The sequence below is a fragment of the Dreissena polymorpha genome, chromosome 3 (genome assembly GCF_020536995.1).
Source record: "Dreissena polymorpha isolate Duluth1 chromosome 3, UMN_Dpol_1.0, whole genome shotgun sequence".
In the NCBI taxonomy this organism is placed as follows: domain Eukaryota; kingdom Metazoa; phylum Mollusca; class Bivalvia; order Myida; family Dreissenidae; genus Dreissena; species Dreissena polymorpha.
Genome location: NC_068357.1, coordinates 92,870,255 through 92,889,533, shown reverse-complemented (window position 1 = coordinate 92,889,533; position 19,279 = coordinate 92,870,255). Strand labels below are relative to the sequence as shown.

Here is a 19,279-nt window from a genome sequence, read left to right as displayed (position 1 = left end):
GATTGTGTGTCTTTGTAAATTTGAGGCTGAATAAATCTTTGCTGAATCAGGGCTTTTTTTCCTGACTTTGTGAAGCGGCCCTGGCCCCTCACTTTGTGAAAAATTGAGTCGCTAACTTTTCAAAATTGTGAAAAATTGAGTCGCGAACTTCTTAAAATTGTGAAAAAACAAGTCGTTAACTTCTTAAAATTGTGAAATTCAAAGTTCAAGGCATTAGTATAGTTAAAGCATGTTAAACACTTGAATATTATCAAAATTTTCTTAAATAATGCAATAAAGGCATTTTTTCCTTCTATGAATACTGTATTTGATACAATAACAACACATATACATTTATCTGATTTGCAAAACATTCATGTACCAAATGCAACTAAAATACCTGGTCCCAACACTTCTTTACCACAGGAATAACATTTATAAACATAGAACATTTCAAGGACAATTACTCAGACATGTTCTGGACTTTACAGCTTTAGAAATCTGTTCTTTTTACTCTTGAAAATGTCAATAATTCTCTCGCCAGTGCATGATGATCTCCCTGGGAGGTTGTCATTTGATCTGAAACATTAGGTATACATTGAACAACAGTACTTTTGTAAGAAATGTAAACGAGTTATTTTATTTTTCACATTTTTTCACAAAACATAAATAGACTACATACAAAGTTTGAATCATGATTATGCCTCATGAATATGCATTTAAATTAAAAAAAAAATATATGAAGGGACCATATTATTTACTTTAACCAAGATTTACAATCGTAAACAGATACGAATAACAAGTCTCGGTCATCAATACTAGGGGATGTTTTGGCTAGGGGCTGTTTTGACTAGCTTCCATCAATACATAAGCCGCGGCAGATGCTTTCACTTTTATCAAATGACTTTCCTTATAATGTTATCAATGTGCATGTTTCAAAACTTACCCTTCTGTAGAAAGCTGTTGTTTCTTCACTGTTATCCCAAATTTCAATAAATCGGAAATATTTTGCGGTTTGTTTTAATTTTCTTAGTGTAGTAACGAGCGTTCCGCGTCGCCATTTTTTTATAGTGACATTGCTAGGCAGAGCTTTTACTATTTACGCCGGTTTCACCGGTTACACAACACTTTAAAATCGATTAAAACAAGCAAACATCGGTAACGCGAGTCGACAATTTTTCGCGAAATCGGAATTAAAAACAAGGTTATGAAACTTAAACTTCTGTTCCGAAATGGCCGTTTTTGACAGTTTTGAGCACGAAAAGTCTGTTTTTCACGATTTAAAACAGCCGTTTTTGTAAATATTCACGGCCATGTCAGGTTCGTGAATTGGCCGTATGAAAATTATGAAATGTCCATCCACGGCCAATCGAAAAGAAGGAAAAAAAACCCTGCTGAATTGCACTACATCGTCGTATTTAAAAAAAAGAAGCAAAATATGTTGATAAAACATATAAAACCTACTCACCCTGAAGTTTTATTAGTAAGATTTCAATACATGCAGTCCTTAGCGCCACCTTGGAAGTTGCATTGGCTCATTTATTAGCTCGGCTGTGTTCGGAGAAGACCCGAGGTATTGTCATAGCCAGCTCGTCGTCCGCCGTCCACGTCATGCTAAAACCTTGACATTTTGCTCTAACATCAAAGTACTCCCACCTTCAACTTTTAAACTTCATATGTAGATGCACCTTGATGAGTTCTACACGCCACACCCATTTTTGGGTCAATAGTTCAAAGGTCAAGGTAACTGTTACCTCTAAAAAAAAAAAAAATTCTGACACAATTTCATTTATTCATAATTCAGACGAGCGTTAGCACCCGTTATGCGGGGCTCTGGTTATAAAAAAGAGGGGCGCCTGTGATTAACGGCTGTGAAAAAAAGCCTGATGATTTTGTGCATTTAAGGTAAGTGTTACTTATTTAGAATCTTAAGATTGCAAAATGGTTTATCATTTGAGTCTCTGTGTAGGCGAACGTGGTTTAATGTGTGTGCCTAAAGTATTGTCACAGATTAGCTTGTGCAGTCTGCTTGACTTAACTGGGTTTTTTTTAATAAGTGTATTCCTTTAAGAAAAAATAACAAATAAATGGAATGTGTTGTCCCTGATAAGCCTGCACAGGCTAATCTGGGACGGCACGTAATTCACATGCATCCTGTTTTCCCAGAGCGAGGCAAATTTGTATATATGTTATAATCACACCTGATCATTTCACAGATACATTTTAATTAATGTTAAAAGAACATTTTTTGAACATAACATTTTCTTTAAAAAAGAAATCCCCAAAACTGAGTAACTCTTTGGAAATAATAATGTCATACTTAAGTTAGTTTCAGACTATAACCAGATTTATTTTTATGAAAACAGGAACATTTACAAATAATTTATATGGGCAAAATTAACGATCATTTTGATTGTGACAAAATAATTCTTTGCCACAAAAATCTTGCCTAGCAGTACTTTAAATTAAACTGTGTAACACAGAAGAGTATTTCTTCTACCTTCAGCTGATTTCCTCCCTTGAAATGTTACTTATATTTAAAAATACTGTTGTTTTAAATGTTTTAAATTTAGAAATACTGTTGTTTTAAATTAGGCTAGGTCTAATAAAATTTGATTTTTTTCCCCAAATCTTTAAGGGGTTAGAGCATTTTCCTTCACACTAGGGGGTATTGGCTACAGTTGTTTCCTTTCTGAATATTACCAATTATTTCCACCCATGGCCAAAGAAATAAGCTCTTTAATATCACCCATACATGTCATAATAATGTAATACATTTTCACAATCATTACCATGGTTTCATGTTACAGGCATGATACTTATTTATTTAAATGTGGAAAAATATACTTCAGAGCCCAATCTTCTGAGCCACACAGCCCACAGCGTTAGCAAGAAAGGGGTCAAACGGCGTGACTTCAATGATGTGGAACTGAGAGAAATCATGGCAGAGATCCTACCATTGGTGCGAATGGACCACGTCATCCCGCACAACAACGAGGTGTTGATGAGCGCGATACGCCGCGGCGTAGTCAGCCTTCCACCGAGTCACATGTACAGCGATGACACGGGGGTTGGGCAAACTGCTGCAGCTTGGGTGCCTGGGAGAAACAATGGCATGTTCATGAAACCAAGGCTGTTCACACCGTACTATGATGAAGCTAAGGTAGGCAATTGCAGTTTTATTGAATCTCGTTCTGGGAAAACTGGGCTTAATGCTGTCTGCACGGGCTTATCAGGGCGGGTACTTTCTGGTTTAAACTGGATTTGCTTTTAGAAGAGACTTTCTTTAAATATACAAATTCATATGAGTGGAAAATCTTGCACCAGAATTACCTGTGCAGATTGCAAAGGTTAATCTGGGGAAGCACTTAATGCCCATGTATTAGCTCCAATTTTCCCAGGATGTGGCTAAATTTTTAATTTATTCATGTAATTAGTTAATAGGACAGTTAACTTACCTGGTTGTTTATTTTTATGAGAGACACAAGTTTTTGCATGAGATTGATTGTTATGCCCCCCTTCGAAGAAGAGGGGGGTATATTGCTTTGCACATGTCGGTCGGTCGGTCGGTCTGTCGGTCGGTCCGTCCACCAGGTGGTTTCCGGATGATAACTCAAGAACGCTTGGGCCTAGGATCATGAAACTTCATAGGTACATTGATCATGACTCGCATATGACCCCTATTGATTTTGAGGTCACTAGGTCAAAGGTCAAGGTCACGGTGACCCGAAATAGTAAAATGGTTTCTGGATGATAACTCAAGAACGCTTAGGCCTAGGATCATGAAACTTGATAGGTAGATTGATCATGACTCGCAGATGACCCCTATTGATTTTCAGGTCACTAGGTCAAAGGTCAAGGTCACAGTGACCCGAAATAGTAAAATGGTTTCCGGATGATAACTCAAGAACGCTTTGGCCTAGGATCATGAAACTTGATAGGTAGATTGATCATGACCCGCAGATGACCCCTATTGATTTTCAGGTCACTAGGTCAAAGGTCAAGGTCACAGTGACCCGAAATAGTAAAATGGTTTCCTGATGATAACTCCAGAACGCTTATGCCTAGGATCATGAAACTTCGTAGGTAGATTGATAATGGCTGGCAAATAACCCCTATTGATTTTCAGGTCACTAGGTCAAAGGTCAAGGTCATGGTGACCCGAAATAGTAAAATGGTTTCCGGATGATAACTCAAGAACGCTTATGCCTAGGATCATGAAACTTCATAGGTACATTGATCATGACTCGCAGATGACCCATATTGATTTTCAGGTCACTAGGTCAAAGGTCAAGGTCACGGTGACCCGAAATAGTAAAATGGTTTCCTGATGATAACTCAAGAGCGCTTATGCCTAGGATCATGAAACTTGATAGGTAGATTGATCATGACTCAAAGTTGACCCCTATTGATTTTCAGGTCACTATATCAATGGTCAAGGTCACGGTGACCTGAAATAGTAAAATGGTTTCCGGATGATAACTCAAGATCGCTTTTGGCTAGGATCATGAAACTTCATAGGTACATTGATCATGACTGGCAGATGACCCCTATTGATTGTCAGGTAACTAGGTCAAAGGTTAAGGTCACAGTGACAAAAAACATATTCACACAATGGCTGTCACTTCAACGGAGAGCCCATATGGGGGGCATGCATGTTTAACAAACAGCCCTTGTTTTAACTTGCTGGGAGGGATGTATTTTCATGTTCCACTATGTTCTATAAATACCTGGGTTTGTAAGCATTTATTAAAATGATAATTCTAATGGTTTGTTATGATAACAATGTTTCATCTTGTACACATAACATACATTTTGTATTTATGACAATAGTGTACATGTTTACCGTTAGCTTGCCTGCTGTCTTATCTTGACCTTTTAAAAAAAATTGTTGATATCTCTTTTAATTTTTTTTCCCAAAGTATTTATAAATCCCATCAAGCAATATTGACAATAAAAAAAGAAAGCGCCAAAATATAATTGAAAAAAAAGCTGCAGCATTTTTCTGACTTACTTCATTTAGAATTTTAATTATCTGCTTTGATGATTATCTCTGGCAATATTTCATTACACATAGGTGCACAGACATTGAAAGCTCTGAAAGCTCTGAAGACTTGGGAATTCATTGTCAGTAATCAGATTCCAGCAAAAATCAAACAGATAGACATTTCGATGTGCCAGATTAATTGGCCATAAAACACTCTTTAAGTTTTAATATGATTTCAAATCTTTTATCAGTAGTCATTTAAAATGTATATATTTCTATATATATGCATTAATTTGCAAAACTATTATTTTACAGATTCAGCATTTTTTAGTTTAAAATAATACAAATCAGGTGCGTGTGAATATTATGTCATAATAATGTAATACTTTATGTATGACAGAGTATGCTAGAAGAGCGTGAAATGTCAAGCAACGCTGACCACAACTATCCTCGAGTGCGTACGATACAGATGTCCTCAATACCTGACACCCTGTACATGGTCGATGACCCCCAATATGTCCAGCAGTTCATGGCGGTCAACCCTGTACCTCTCAGCAACATTGACATCGTATCAGGCTCCATACCAGGTAGGGAAGGTGTTTCTGGGACAGTTAATCAAAATGCGTAAATGAATATTATTATACCCCCACAAACAAAGTTTAGGGGGGTATGGTATATAGGAGTGAGCTTGTCTGTCTGTCGGTCGGTTGGTCTGTATTGAGTGTCCGCTCTCTAGTTCAAGTTGTTTTCATCCGATCTTCACCAAACTTGATCAGATGTTGTATATAGATTTTGTCTAGGTCAAGTTCGAATATGGGTCATGCCGGGTAAAAAACTAGGTCACAGGGTCACTTAGTGCGTTTTAAACATTGAGCATGGAATCCGCTCTCTAATTCAAGTAGTTTTCATCAAAACCTCACCAAACTTGGTCAGAAGTTGTATCTAGATGAATAAGATGATGTGTATGTCAAGTTTGAACATGGGCCATTACGGGTCAAAAACTAGGTTATGGGGTCACTTGGTGCGTTTTAAACATCTAGCATGGTGTCCGCTGTTTTTTTTTAAAGACAAAATGCAAAATATTCTGTGTCAATGCGTTATGTGGGGGTATTCATCACGTCTGTGACAAAGCTCGAGTTTGGGGTGGGAATTTTTCATCTTTACGGTTGATGTTCTTCATTTCAATCCCAAGATAATTTGTCTGTCTGTCCAGCATTCCGTTTTCTGGAGGTATTTTATGCAACACTTTCAGATATTGAGCGGATTTTTGGTATGTAAGTCTACCTACATTACCTACAGATGTGAGCTTCGTTAGGGTCCATTGATCTTTGGCGAAGTTATGGACTTTGGATTTTGGATGGGTCTATAATAACCGTTCTCCGGAGGTTCTTTATGAAATCCTTTCAGATATTAAGCTGATTTTTGGTTGGTGAGTCCACCTACATGTACATGACTTACAGATTAAGTGTGAGTTTCATTCCTGTCCATTGATTTTTGGTGAAGTTATGGGACTTGGCCTTGGAAATTTTCTCTGTAATAACTGTTTTTGGTAGGATTTTTACAAAACACTTTCAGATATTGGCCTGCTATTTGGTGTGTTAGTCTATCTACATGACTTACAGATGAAGTGTGAGTTTTGTGTTGGTCCATAGATGATAGAATTTTTGTAAAGTAATGGGCCTCGGAATAACTGCTTTGCGGCTTCAAAGCGCAGTAGGGGGCATAGGTTTCACAAATACAGGTCTTGCTAATTTGACAATTAACTGAATATTCAGAGCTACATGTATACTACACACCCAATTGTCGTTCAGAGCTCCAGATAAGGTTTTGTGAAATTCTTAAGTTACTACCAGATTTTCAAAAAGAATTCTTAACTCTGAAATTTTATTCTTAACGTTACTACTAAGTTTTGGAAAATAATTCTTATTTTTTCTAAATGACCTAAACATAAATAATAATGGTTATTTTCATGCAAAAAAAATGAAATTAAACATACTAGCAACTTTATTTATACGAGTTCAACAGTGTCTTTTCAGTATTATACAATTTTATTTTTCAAATACCTTCATATGCCCAAACTGTGCTTAGATTGCATGCCTTAGATGAATTTTTACATATTTCACAAATAAAACGGGTCTCCCCTTCAATCTTTTCAACGATTAGCCACGGGACTTGTCCCTTCCACTCGTTCAATGTTTTTTTAACCAGGTTTTCCGAAGGAAAAAACTGGTTATTAGATTAGCGAATGCGGGCGGGCTGGCTGGCTGGCTGGCTGGCTGGCTGGCTGGCTGGCTGGCGGGCTGGCGGGCTGGCGGGCGGGCGGAACAAGCTTGTCTGGGCCATTACTTTGTCGTTCATTGTGAGATTTTAAAATCATTTGGCACATTTGTTAACCATCATTAGACGGTGTGTCGCGCGAAAAAATTACCTCAATATCTCCAAGTTCAAGGTCACACTTTGAGTTCAAAGGTAAAAAATAGCCATAAATGAGCTTGTCTGGGATATAACTATGTCATTCATTATGAGATTTTAAAATCATTTGGCACATTTGTTCACCATCATGGGACGGTGTGTCGCACGAAAGAATCACGTCAATATCTCCAATGTCAAGGTCGCCACGACTAAAAATATATTTTTTTAAAAACAAACTTACAAAGGGGGTTAATTTTGTTTGTTCATTTCAAAAGTTCAGTTTGAGTTGTCTCCCTTTATCATATTTTTTTTCACAATGAAAACCTGGTTTTGTGACAATTTCGTCCCTTGTTTGTGTTTAAGTTTGGACCTGTCGTGTCACGTTTTTGTTTAGCTTTTCCGACTGTGTCGGCAACTGAACATACATCATCGTATAAGATCTTTTCTATAATGTCTTTCTAAACATTTAACTTCCGCTCACTTTGCGTACAATATGTTAAAAGCGTGTTTTTGGACGCTTTGCAGTTTTTTAGGACGCTCTCTGGGCCGCTTTTATTGGAAAAAATGCTCTTTGTTAAACAAACCCGATAACCATTCTATATAAGCACCGCAAAGATCTTTAATACGCGAAAAGAACTCAATAAAAATCGATACGAACTGATGTAAAAATAATATTCGTAACTTGATTTTGTAATTCTTAATGGTACGACAAGATTTTGAAATAAATACGTAACGGACTTGAAAATAATTCGTAATTACGAAAATATGACCCTTATATGGAGCTCTGGTCGTTGTCTTGGGAATGCTCTTGTTAAGGGAACTTACCACTGTTTCTACTACAAGCGTATTTCACACATGTTCATTGTGTGCGTTTGTTTAACAAGTTCCATTACACTGACACTTACACCCCAAATACCCTTTTAAGGTTTAAATGTATCTACTTAATAGCTTACATGCAGACCTAGTATAGGGTTGTGTTTGTTGCCAGGTGGGTCAAGGTCACTAGCTAAAACAGGTTCAACGTTTACGATCAACTTCAGTAAGGATGCAGATACTGTGTGGACATGTTTGTGTGTGAAGGAGATTGAAAGCTTAAAGACTGTAAATAGCGCACAATAATGTACTAGTAGGTCAACCAGAATATCAGCCAGAAGTGTGTGAATTAGATTCTATTTTGCTCCAGTAAACAGGAATATAAATTTAGTCTAGATTTTACATGACTCTGAGAAGAAATGCTAAGTGCAGTTCCACTGAATAAGCCTCAGAGAATAAAGTTTTTTATTTCTTACCTCTTGCTGCAACAGACACTTTTGAATGAAAGCTTGTCGCTTGAGCGCAGAACCAGAAATGCAATTTAGATAAATTCAATCAGAACATTTCCCTGGTTCATTGCAAGGAGTACAAAATTTTCTGGTTTGTTGGCTTGTCTGTCTTCCCACACAGTGCAAACAGCACTCTTGATAGGGATTCACAAAATAAGTAACAGTACTCCTCAAAAATTTAGAAAAAGGAGTAATGAAGAAAAATAAAGAGTATTAATACTCTATAGGCAGAATCTATAGTGTGGTTAGGGACACAAAAAGAGATTATGCAATGTAATTATTTATCCATACTTTTATTGACCCCTGTTTTACATTTAAGTTTAACTACTCTTTGAGTTTTTTTCTTGGCTTAAAGTCAGCCAACAGTGTTTTTTTTCTTCTTTTTTTCATTCGCTGCGACAAATGTATTGCCCTGGTTGGATCAAACACACAAAGCTTTTTCCCAAGCATGCATATTTTAATGAGGACATCCAACTTCTCACTCTTAAGTGATGCTCTGCCTTTGTCCGTCAGCCTAGTCTGAAAACTAAAGCTGTGTTCACACTCTACACTTGTGATTGACATAGTTAAGGCAATAGATGGCAAAACAGCAAAGTTTGGGAGAGTATTTTTTGTGACACAAAATTATTTTCTGACATAATTTAGGTGTGTCTAAATTACTGTAAGTTCTATTGTTGCAAATACAAGTGACATTTTTAGCAGCCTTTTTGCATTGCTCACAATGGAGTCGTTTGCAGTCGTCATATGTTGAAGTACAAAGCCACGGACACAGTGCTTTCCATTCGCATAACATTTTGTCCTTCACTTGTTCACTGTCATGTTTCCTTTTGGATTCATGGTTTTTAGTTACATCCTCCAAAATAGATTCCAATATTGGAACAACACTTTTTTTTACATCGAACTGCGCCGCACTGTCTTTGCTGAAGTACTTATAAATGTTGTTGTTTTGCGTAGTTCGAATATGGGTCATGCCGGGTAAAAAACTAGGTCACAGGGTCACTTAGTGCGTTTTAAACATTGAGCATGGTGTCCGCTCTCTAATTCAAGTAGTTTTCATCAAAGCTTCACCAGACTTGGTCAGAAGTTGTATATAGATGAATAAGATAATGTGTATGTCAAGTTCGAACATGGGCCATGCCGGGTCAAAAACTAGGTCATGGGGTCACTTGGTGCTTTTAAACATTGAGCATGGTGCCCGCTGTTTTTTTTTAAAAGACAAAATGCAAAATATTCTGTGTCAATGCGGCATGTGGGGGTATTCATCACGTCTGTGACAAAGCTCTAGTTTGGGGTGGGATTTTTTCATCTTTACGGTTGATGTTCTTCATTTCAATCCCAAGATAATTTTTATGCCCCTGTAGGGTATCATAGCAGTCTGACTGTCTGTCTGTCCAGCATTCCGTTTTCTGGAGGTATTTTATGCAACACTTTCAGATATTGAGCGGATTTTTGGTATGTAAGTCTACCTACATTACCTATAGATGTGAGTTTCGTTAGGGTCCATTGACCTTTGGCGAAGTTATGGACTTTGGATTTTCTCTATAATAACCGCTTTCAGGAGGTTCTTTATGAAATCCTTTCAGATCTTAAGCTGATTTTTGGTTGGTGAGTCCACCTACATGTACATGACAAACAGATTAAGTGTGAGTTTCATTCCTGTTCATTGATTTTTGGCGAAGTCATGGACCTTGGCCTTGGAAATTTTCTCTGTAATAACTGTTTTCGGTAGGATTTTTACAAAACACTTTCAGATATTGGCCTGCTATTTCGTGTGTTAGTCTATCTACATGACTTACAGATGAAGTGTGAGTTTTGTGTTGGTCCATAGATGATAGAATTTTTGTAAAGTAATGGGCCTCGGAATAACTGCTTTGCGGCTTCAAAGCGCAGTAGGGGGCATTGTGTTTCACAAACACAGGTCTTGCTAATTTGACATTTAACTGAATATTCAGAGCTATACTACACACCCAATTGTCGTTGTCTTGGGAATGCTCTTGTTAAGGGAACGTACCACTGTTTCTACTACAAGCGTACTTCACACATGTTCATTGTGTGCGTTCGTTTAACAAGTTCCATAACACTGACACTTACACCCCAAATACCCTTTTAAGGTTTATATGTATCTAATTAATAGCTTACATGCAGACCTAATATAGGGTTGCATTTGTTGCCAGCTTGGTCAAGGTCACTAGCTTAAACAGGTTAAATGTTAAGATCAACTTCAGTATGGATGCAGATATTGTGTGGACACGTTTGTGTGTGAAGGAGATTGAAAGCTTCAAGACTGTAAATAGCGCACAATAATGAACCAGTAGGTCAACCAGAATATCAGCCAGAAGTGCGTTAATTAGTTTCTATTTCGCTCCAGTAAACAGAAGTATAAATTTAGTCTAGATTTTACATGACTCTGAGAAGAAATGCTAAGTACAGCTCCATTGAATAAGCCTCAAAGAATAAAGTTTTTTATTTCTTACCTCTTGCTGCAACAGACACTTTTGAATGAAAGCTTGTCGCTTGAGCGCAGAACAAGAAATGCAATTTAGATAAATTCAATCAGAACATTTCCCTGGTCCATTGCAAGGAGTACAAAATTTTCTGGTTTGTTGGCTTGTCTGTCTTCCCACACAGTGCAAACAGCACTCTTGATAGGGATTCACAAAATAAGTAACAGTATTTTTCAAAAATTTAGAAAAAGGAGTAATGAAGAAAAATAAAGAGTATTAATACTCTATAGGCAGAATCTATAGTGTGGTTAGGGACACAAAAAGAGATTATGCAATGTAATTATTTATCCATACTTTTATTGACCCCTGTTTTACATTTAAGTTTAACTACTCTTTGAGTTTTTTTCTTGGCTTAAAGTCAGCCAACAGTGTTTTTTTTCTTCTTTTTTTCATTCGCTGCGACAAATGTATTGCCCTGGTTGGATCAAACACACAAAGCTTTTTCCCAAGCATGCATATTTTAATGAGGACATCCAACTTCTCACTCTTAAGTGATGCTCTGCCTTTGTCCGTCAGCCTAGTCTGAAAACTAAAGCTGTGTTCACACTCTACACTTGTGATTGACATAGTTAAGGCAATAGATGGCAAAACAGCAAAGTTTGGGAGAGTATTTTTTGTGACACAAAATTATTTTCTGACATAATTTAGGTGTGTCTAATTTACTGTAAGTTCTATTGTTGCAAATACAAGTGACATTTTTAGCAGCCTTTTTGCATTGCTCACAATGGAGTCGTTTGCAGTCGTCATATGTTGAAGTACAAAGCCACGGACACAGTGCTTTCCATTCGCATAACATTTTGTCCTTCACTTGTTCACTGTCATGTTTCCTTTTGGATTCATGGTTTTTAGTTACATCCTCCAAAATAGATTCCAATATTGGAACAACACTTTTTTTTACATCGAACTGCGCCGCACTGTCTTTGCTGAAGTACTTATAAATGTTGTTGTTTTGCGTAGATGTCTTCTAAATGGTCGCCTAACACGAGCAGATGCCATTTTTCCTGCACCAAATATATAATTAACAGATTGTGTGATCAGCAAATACTAAAATTTTCGGCGATATTATAGCGAAACAGTGAGAATTCAAACAAGTTACAGTTCTCTCCCTTGCTAAGTGGTTTAAATCCACTTACTTTTTGGAAATTCAGTACACGACCAAAAAGAAAAAAATGCATATTTGTATGCATATTTATGTAATTTAATTTGCGTATTTACGAAAATAAGCCCTTTATCAAGAGTGCTGCATATGAAAATGTTGAATTTGCAAATTTCATAAATAAAGAATTGGTAGTCACAGATATTTTTCTTATTTGTTTCTTATATTTAGTACATTGGTATCATTCTGTAATAAAGCTATGAAAAATCGACATATCATGTTTTTAAGTACAGAACGGCTGAACTATAAAGCGACTTTCTAACAGTTGTACTTGAGAAAATCAAGCAAATGATTCGTTTTAATACTTCAGCAAATAACTTTCAGCAAATAACTTTCACTGCAACTTGGATGCCTTTCAGTGCCTTCTGTGGACATGCTGAAGATGATGATAGAGCGAGTACAGGACATTCAGTCCACACCCCAGATACAGCGGGCATTCTCTCTCCCCTATACTGACCGTCGGTCAGTTTGCCATCAGTTACAGCTTCGCGTTGTGAGGGAATTCGGCTGGCCGGACACCACAGTAGATGTCATACAAAATGCCCACTACTACTACAACAGTGATCCTCACAACTGTGGCAGAGGGTACCAGGATCACAGTTACCCACCCCTGAACCAGTCCAGACGGCGGTCAAACTCCCAATTGGAGCTCCGGCTTAGTAGGCAGCACAGTCCGCCTAAGCCTGTACAGAGGACCTCCTCCCCAGTTATGTCTCTTAGAAAGTCATACAGGCCTTCTACCTTTGAGGTAAACATTGAAGTTTTGAAAAGATATTTACCCACTGATCCATCTGATCTGAAGCTGAATTCACTGTGCATCTGGTAGTTGTTGTTTAAATAATCTCCCTTTATCCTTTTAGACTAGATCAAATGGTAGAGTGCTGAATAACAAATCATAGGATCCCAGGTTCTTTTCCAGACCAGTCATATAAATTGTGAGGATTGTTTATTAGATCATCTCTATGTCTTAGTCAAGTACTAGATTATTATTTGCACTTAGAACTGGTAAACCAGCTTACCCAGGAAATATTTGAGGTTGTTAACTGACAGCCATGATATGATAGTAATAATTTAGAAAATGGCAAAAAAAATTAATAGAGCCTAATTCTGGCAAAAATGGGCTACCTAAATGCTTGTGTGTAAAGTGTGGTTCCAAGTTAGCATAGGCTGTTTGCACAGGCTATTCAGTGAAGACACTTTTCTCTTGCATGGAACTTTTTATTTAAAATTAGTTCCTTCTTAACTAAAATCTAGTTTAGTTCGAAAGTTTCTGCAGTGATGAGCCTGTGGGGACTGCACAAGCCTATCTGGGACGAAACTGTAAGCAAATGCATTAACCCCAGTTTTCCAAGAACAAGGATGAATATTTTCCTCCTCTATTTCCAGTCCCCTTCCAGCAGTCCCAGCAGCGACTATGAGGGAAGTCGAAGCGCCACCCTCACCAGCAACCATAGCACGCTCAGCGACACCATGCCTGACATCGCCATGGCAACAGGCGCAGTGTCCCAGATGCAGCTTGACTTCACGCCCCTTCAGTTGGACATAGGCGACGAACAGACTGGCCGCCATGGGACACTGTATATATAGAGAGGAAGTTAGTTTCAAGTCACAATAGAGCATGTCTGGTTAGCTCATCAGATAGAACATGCGATTCACAGCTAGACGACCCAGGTTCAATCCCTGTTTCTGAAAGGTTTTGTTGTTGGTCATCGTATCAGACAGGGTTTTGTCCCGTTACTCCAGTTTTTCTCTACTGTACTATACCACTCCAAAATTGCAAATCTGTCTGCAACAACCAAATGGCAGGAAATTGCAGCTATAAATTTGTCCCTACTTTTGTGAGTCTAGCAAGTTGATAAGTTAGGAGTGCTTGGATACACTTAGGCCCAGATGGACTTCCTTAATGTTCTAATGCTCATACACTTCAAGTTAAAACCGATTTGGCAGTTCTCAGATATGGGATAATGTATATATATTGATATAGAGGAAATTAAATGGAACAGATTGGTATCTCATACTATTTCAGTGTTCTGATCAGGAAAACTGTAAATTGGGAAACGAAATTTGTGTGATAACAGATTATGGCATCTTGTTTGTATAATCGCAGCTGAACAACTGGCAAAGCTTTATATTTAGATAAGCACAACAACAGAAAAATAACAGCATCTAAGACACTTTATGTGTTGTTTTAAACAGAGTTGTCATAAAAAAAATTAGGAATGCCATTTCATTACGAGTGCAAATGATTGGAAGAAAACTAAACCACATACACCTTGTTTAAAAGGATTTATATTTTTCCATCACTAAAAAAAGTCTCATCAGTTACAACATCATTGTGCTTTCATTTAATAAAAAATCACTGTTCATTGAATCTATTTAAATAGACTAGTTTACCTAAATTGTATTTAAATTCATTTTCAAAGACGACCTTGAATGCTTTGGTTGTTGGCATTTCTCCCTACCTCTTATTTAAGTTGTCAGTTACTAGCGAAGTAATTGCACTTAGTACTTGTAAACCAACTAAACAAGTAAAAGAGTGACTTCTTAAACTGACCACCATGGTATGATCAAGCTATGACTTAAATACTGTAGAAAACAAACAACAAAAAACAAACAAAATATTATATTTCTTTTGTAATTAACATTTAATGGAAAATAATGTTGTGGGATGCATAAACTAAACCAGAACAAGTATGTGTCTGTTTCTATGTTTCTACATTAAAATGAATAAAGAGGTTTCTTTAAATATCTAGTTGAGGTCATAATGTCATTTATATTGCAAAAGACCCAAAAAGGTCACATTACTATTTGGCAAATGATCATTCATTTGTTTGCTGATATGCAGCAACATACAAACTAGGTATTCCAAAATTTCCAAATTGACACGTTTTAAGGAATAGACCATGGAAAAGGTTTAGGTTGAACCTTGAATTTGTGTTCCTTACTTACTTTGTCCATACATAAATAATTTCACTAGAAGTAAAGAAATATAATTGATCCCTTTTGAATAAAGAGTATGCGAGCAAAAACTATTAATGTTGTTAGTGTATTTTGTGTTTATTCTGAGTGTAGTACCACTGAAGATTTACCTCAAATTTCAGCAAGTAATTGGTGCATTTGGGTACTTATTGGGTTATTTTCATTATTGATAAATGGCAGTTTATACTTTTTATACCCCCCTTCGAAGAAGAGGGGGTATATTGTTTTGCACATGTCGGTCCGTCCGTCTGTCCATCCGTCTGTCCACCAGATGGTTTCTGGATGATAACTCAAGAACGCTTAAGCCTAGGATCATGAAACTTCATAGGGACATTGATCATGACTGGCAGATGACCCCTATTGATTTTCAGGTCACTAGGTCAAAGGTCAAGGTCACAGTGACTCGAAAGAGTAAAATGGTTTCCGGATGATAAGTCAAGAATGCTTACGCCTAGGATCTTGAAACTTCATAGGTACATTGATCATGACTGGCAGATGACCCCTATAGGTTTTCAGGTCACTAGGTCAAAGGTCAAGGTCACAGTGACAAAAAACGTAATCACACAATGGCTGCCCCTACAGCTGACAGCCCATATGGGGGGCATGCATGTTTTACAAACAGTCCTTGTTATTGTTTATTTGTTGTGTTTGTTATCTGTTCTTGTGTGACACATCGGCTGCCTGATTAGGCCACATTTGCTTTCATTAGGTCATTTATCAATAACTTTAAACTACGCATACATAAGTGTTCACTTCAGATGCAAATTAGAAATAAAATTATGGTTGAAAATGAACTTCTTTAATCAGACAGAAATAACATTTTCATGTTTTCTAACAGAAGAAATATGTGCTATTCTGTTTTTATGCCCCCTTTCGAAGAAAAGAGGGTATATAGTTTTCGCACTGTCCGTCTGTAAGTCTGTCTGTCAGTCTGTCAGTCACACTTTTCGTGTCCGATCTCTATTTCAAATATTTTTCATCTGATCTTTACCAAACTTGGTCAGAAGTTGTATCTAGACAATATCTAGGTCAAGTTCGAATGTGGGTCATGCCTGGTCAAAAACTAGGTCACAGGGTCACTTAGTGCATTTCAAGGATTTAGCATGGTAAAATGCCCATAACTTCTATCAAAGCGTTTATAGGGGGCATTTGTCATCCTATGGTGACAGCTCTTGTTTTGATATGGCAGTATCTCTTAATTTGTTATCTATGATTGTTTCGTGTTCTTTTTCTTACATATTACATATCGATTATTTCAGTGTTTATGCTTCCTATTTAAATGACTGCCATATTTATTTCATCATTTTTTATGTACATTAGTAATAAGTTTGTTGTTATGCTTTTCCAATTGTGTAAAAGGTTGTATTTCTTAATTTTGTAGAATTATTAACTTGCTTTTGTTAAAATAAATAAAATTCAACTCTTACAATTCTTGATGACACTTGAAAGTGAGTTAAGGCATTCGCTATCAATTAAACACACACAGGTAAATATTAGCTGCTTTAATATTTCTTAAATTACTTGAATAATGTTTTGACTCTGAATGTAATTATCAACGTTCTACATGTGTTGTTTTTAATGATTTGTAAATATATTTTATTTATTGACATATGTCGTTGTTTTCTTTATGTGAAATTCTTAAACTTAAAATTGAAGGGAACATTTGTTGTAAGTTTAGTGATTTATATTAATTTATATTTCCTTTCTGTACAAAAATATTGTTATAATTTATCCTCAGATTTATTGGTTTTCTATTTGTAAGCATTCAGATATTATATGTATTTAATTTCAAGCCAACTTTTTAAAATTCTTTGATGTTAATACATTAGCTTTTACAATTGGCATAAGGGCTCAAGTATACTTTAGAGTACCCGGGATACGTTTTAAGTAGAACCCGAGCCAACAATGACAGATGGAGAGTCATTAGGCAGCCCTCTGTTGCCCCTTTTACCTGCACCATCAGGGACCTTTGTAGAATAGTCCATGGTATGCCACTGTTCAACAAACACAATACACATACATAAGAAAATAATTGAGACTATTTTCAAGGAATCATTTTCCTTACTTTTGTGCACATTAATTTGTTTGATACCTTAAAGCGAGATTATACGATTTTGTCAAATATTAATGAATTTATATAAAATGTGTAAAAAAAACTTATTATATATTTTATTTCAATATAAAATAAAATAAAAGTTCAGAAGAACATGTGTCGAAAAATGCGAAATAAGCCAGATATTTAATTCTGAAATCGAAAACGGCTGTACAGTCGAATTGCCAGCATGTATATCATGCATGTACGATGTGAATCTAAACTTAGTTTAATGGTTCATTTTAAATTCCTGCAACGATATATATTCAAACAACACATGAACACCAATTCTGGTCCTAATAAAAAGAGGAATGCTTCGGTTATTGTAGGAAAATATGTTCGTCACATTCGGCTGGGCACTTATTTGTCTTTGCTGCATTTTATTAAATTCGTCTTTAATGTATAATTTTTCTTGCCTATTTTGTGTTATTGTAACATTTTATCGATATATTAAAATTTAACACATATAAAAAAAATCGTATAATCTTTCGTTAAGAGAAGAAAACAAATGGTCAAAAAAGTGATTTTTACCAATCTCCACACAATTTCAGGGTTTTCAAGTGTATGCTTTAATTCAGGAATATTTAAGTTGCTTTTAATTTGTATCTTTTTACAACTTTGTTTCAATAGATTCTCATCTGAGCCTTTTGCTATTGAGGAGATAATGTTATATACATAACTTGGTAAAATTCGGAATAATATTGACAACAAAATACATTTTTAGGCATACAGAACCTACAAATATCTTAAATGCATAAACAACTACGATTTACAATAATATGTAACTTAATGGAAAGCGTCTTCTTGCATTGTGAACGTATTACCATTTAAAAATTCATTCAGCAGTTTCATTAACTATGCCATTGTGCATTTGTTTATTATGAAACTTCAAATGGGATTATGGTTCATCCTTCGACATTCATTAGAAGTTGATCTCTGTAAAAATGTGTGCCTAATTTCAAATATATCTAAAAGTTTTGTTTGAGGCAATTTGTATCTGACTGGATTTAAATTCCTGCTTTCAAATTCAATCGCCTTTGAATACAATTTTTGAACTTTGGAGACGTTTGAAAACAATTAAGTCAGACATTTTATTTATTGGATTTTGTTAGCATAAAATCACATTATTATGATCCAAAAAAGGAAAATGAACTAAAAATACAAATAGCAAAATTCTAAAAAAGTGATAATAGTATACCGGTAACCGATTTTGTTTGGAAATCTTGATGTGACCCATATTTCCTATTTACATAATTTATGAACATATAACGACATCTCTACTTAAAATAAGCATTGGAAAAGCATGGTTTTGTAAACAGCATATATAATATGTTTATTATTCAATTGTATATATTTTATGATCCTTAAATTACAATCGGGTAAAATATAGTCGGAACGGTCATTTGTAAATATTGTTGTTCATAAAACTATGTTGCAAAGGGGTATTGAAATGGTCTATTGAAATGTGTTGTTGCAGTTGTATGTTATGTGCATGCATGGCGTGTACATCACCTTGTTATCAATGTCAAAGTATATTTGTCAGATCATATTAAGTATATAAATGAACATGTATTGATTAAATCTTGTAATGCACTTGTGTTTATAGTTGTAATAGTTTTATGACCCAGCACACGTCAATCACCTTAAAATTGGGAATAAACAGGCTAAACTATGCACACAATCTTAACAACTATTGGCAATAAGGTACATCTTGATCACTTGTTTTCGCTATGTAGACGCAGTGAGAAATTAACGTGTACTAATGGTCCAATCCCTGACCATGGCTTTGGTTTTCAATAAAATGAAGGAAATGGTCAAAACAGAAAAGACGCATTAAGATGGGAAGAA

At 36.0% G+C, this 19,279-nt stretch overlaps 1 protein-coding gene across 2 annotated transcripts in view; it reads left to right on the top strand.

The window, feature by feature from the left end:
• LOC127875319 (BTB/POZ domain-containing protein 7-like) overlaps positions 1-19,024 on the top strand; it is a 36,328-nt gene extending 17,304 nt beyond the window's left edge. For both annotated transcript variants that reach the window (XM_052420299.1, XM_052420298.1), the window contains exons 5-8: positions 2,832-3,142; positions 5,367-5,553; positions 12,720-13,108; positions 13,747-19,024. In XM_052420299.1, coding sequence (XP_052276259.1) covers positions 2,832-3,142; positions 5,367-5,553; positions 12,720-13,108; positions 13,747-13,947 — 1,088 coding nt within the window. In that variant the 3' untranslated portion in view covers positions 13,948-19,024. The remainder of the gene's footprint in view (positions 1-2,831; positions 3,143-5,366; positions 5,554-12,719; positions 13,109-13,746) is intronic.
• The last annotated feature ends 255 nt before the right edge of the window (positions 19,025-19,279 follow it).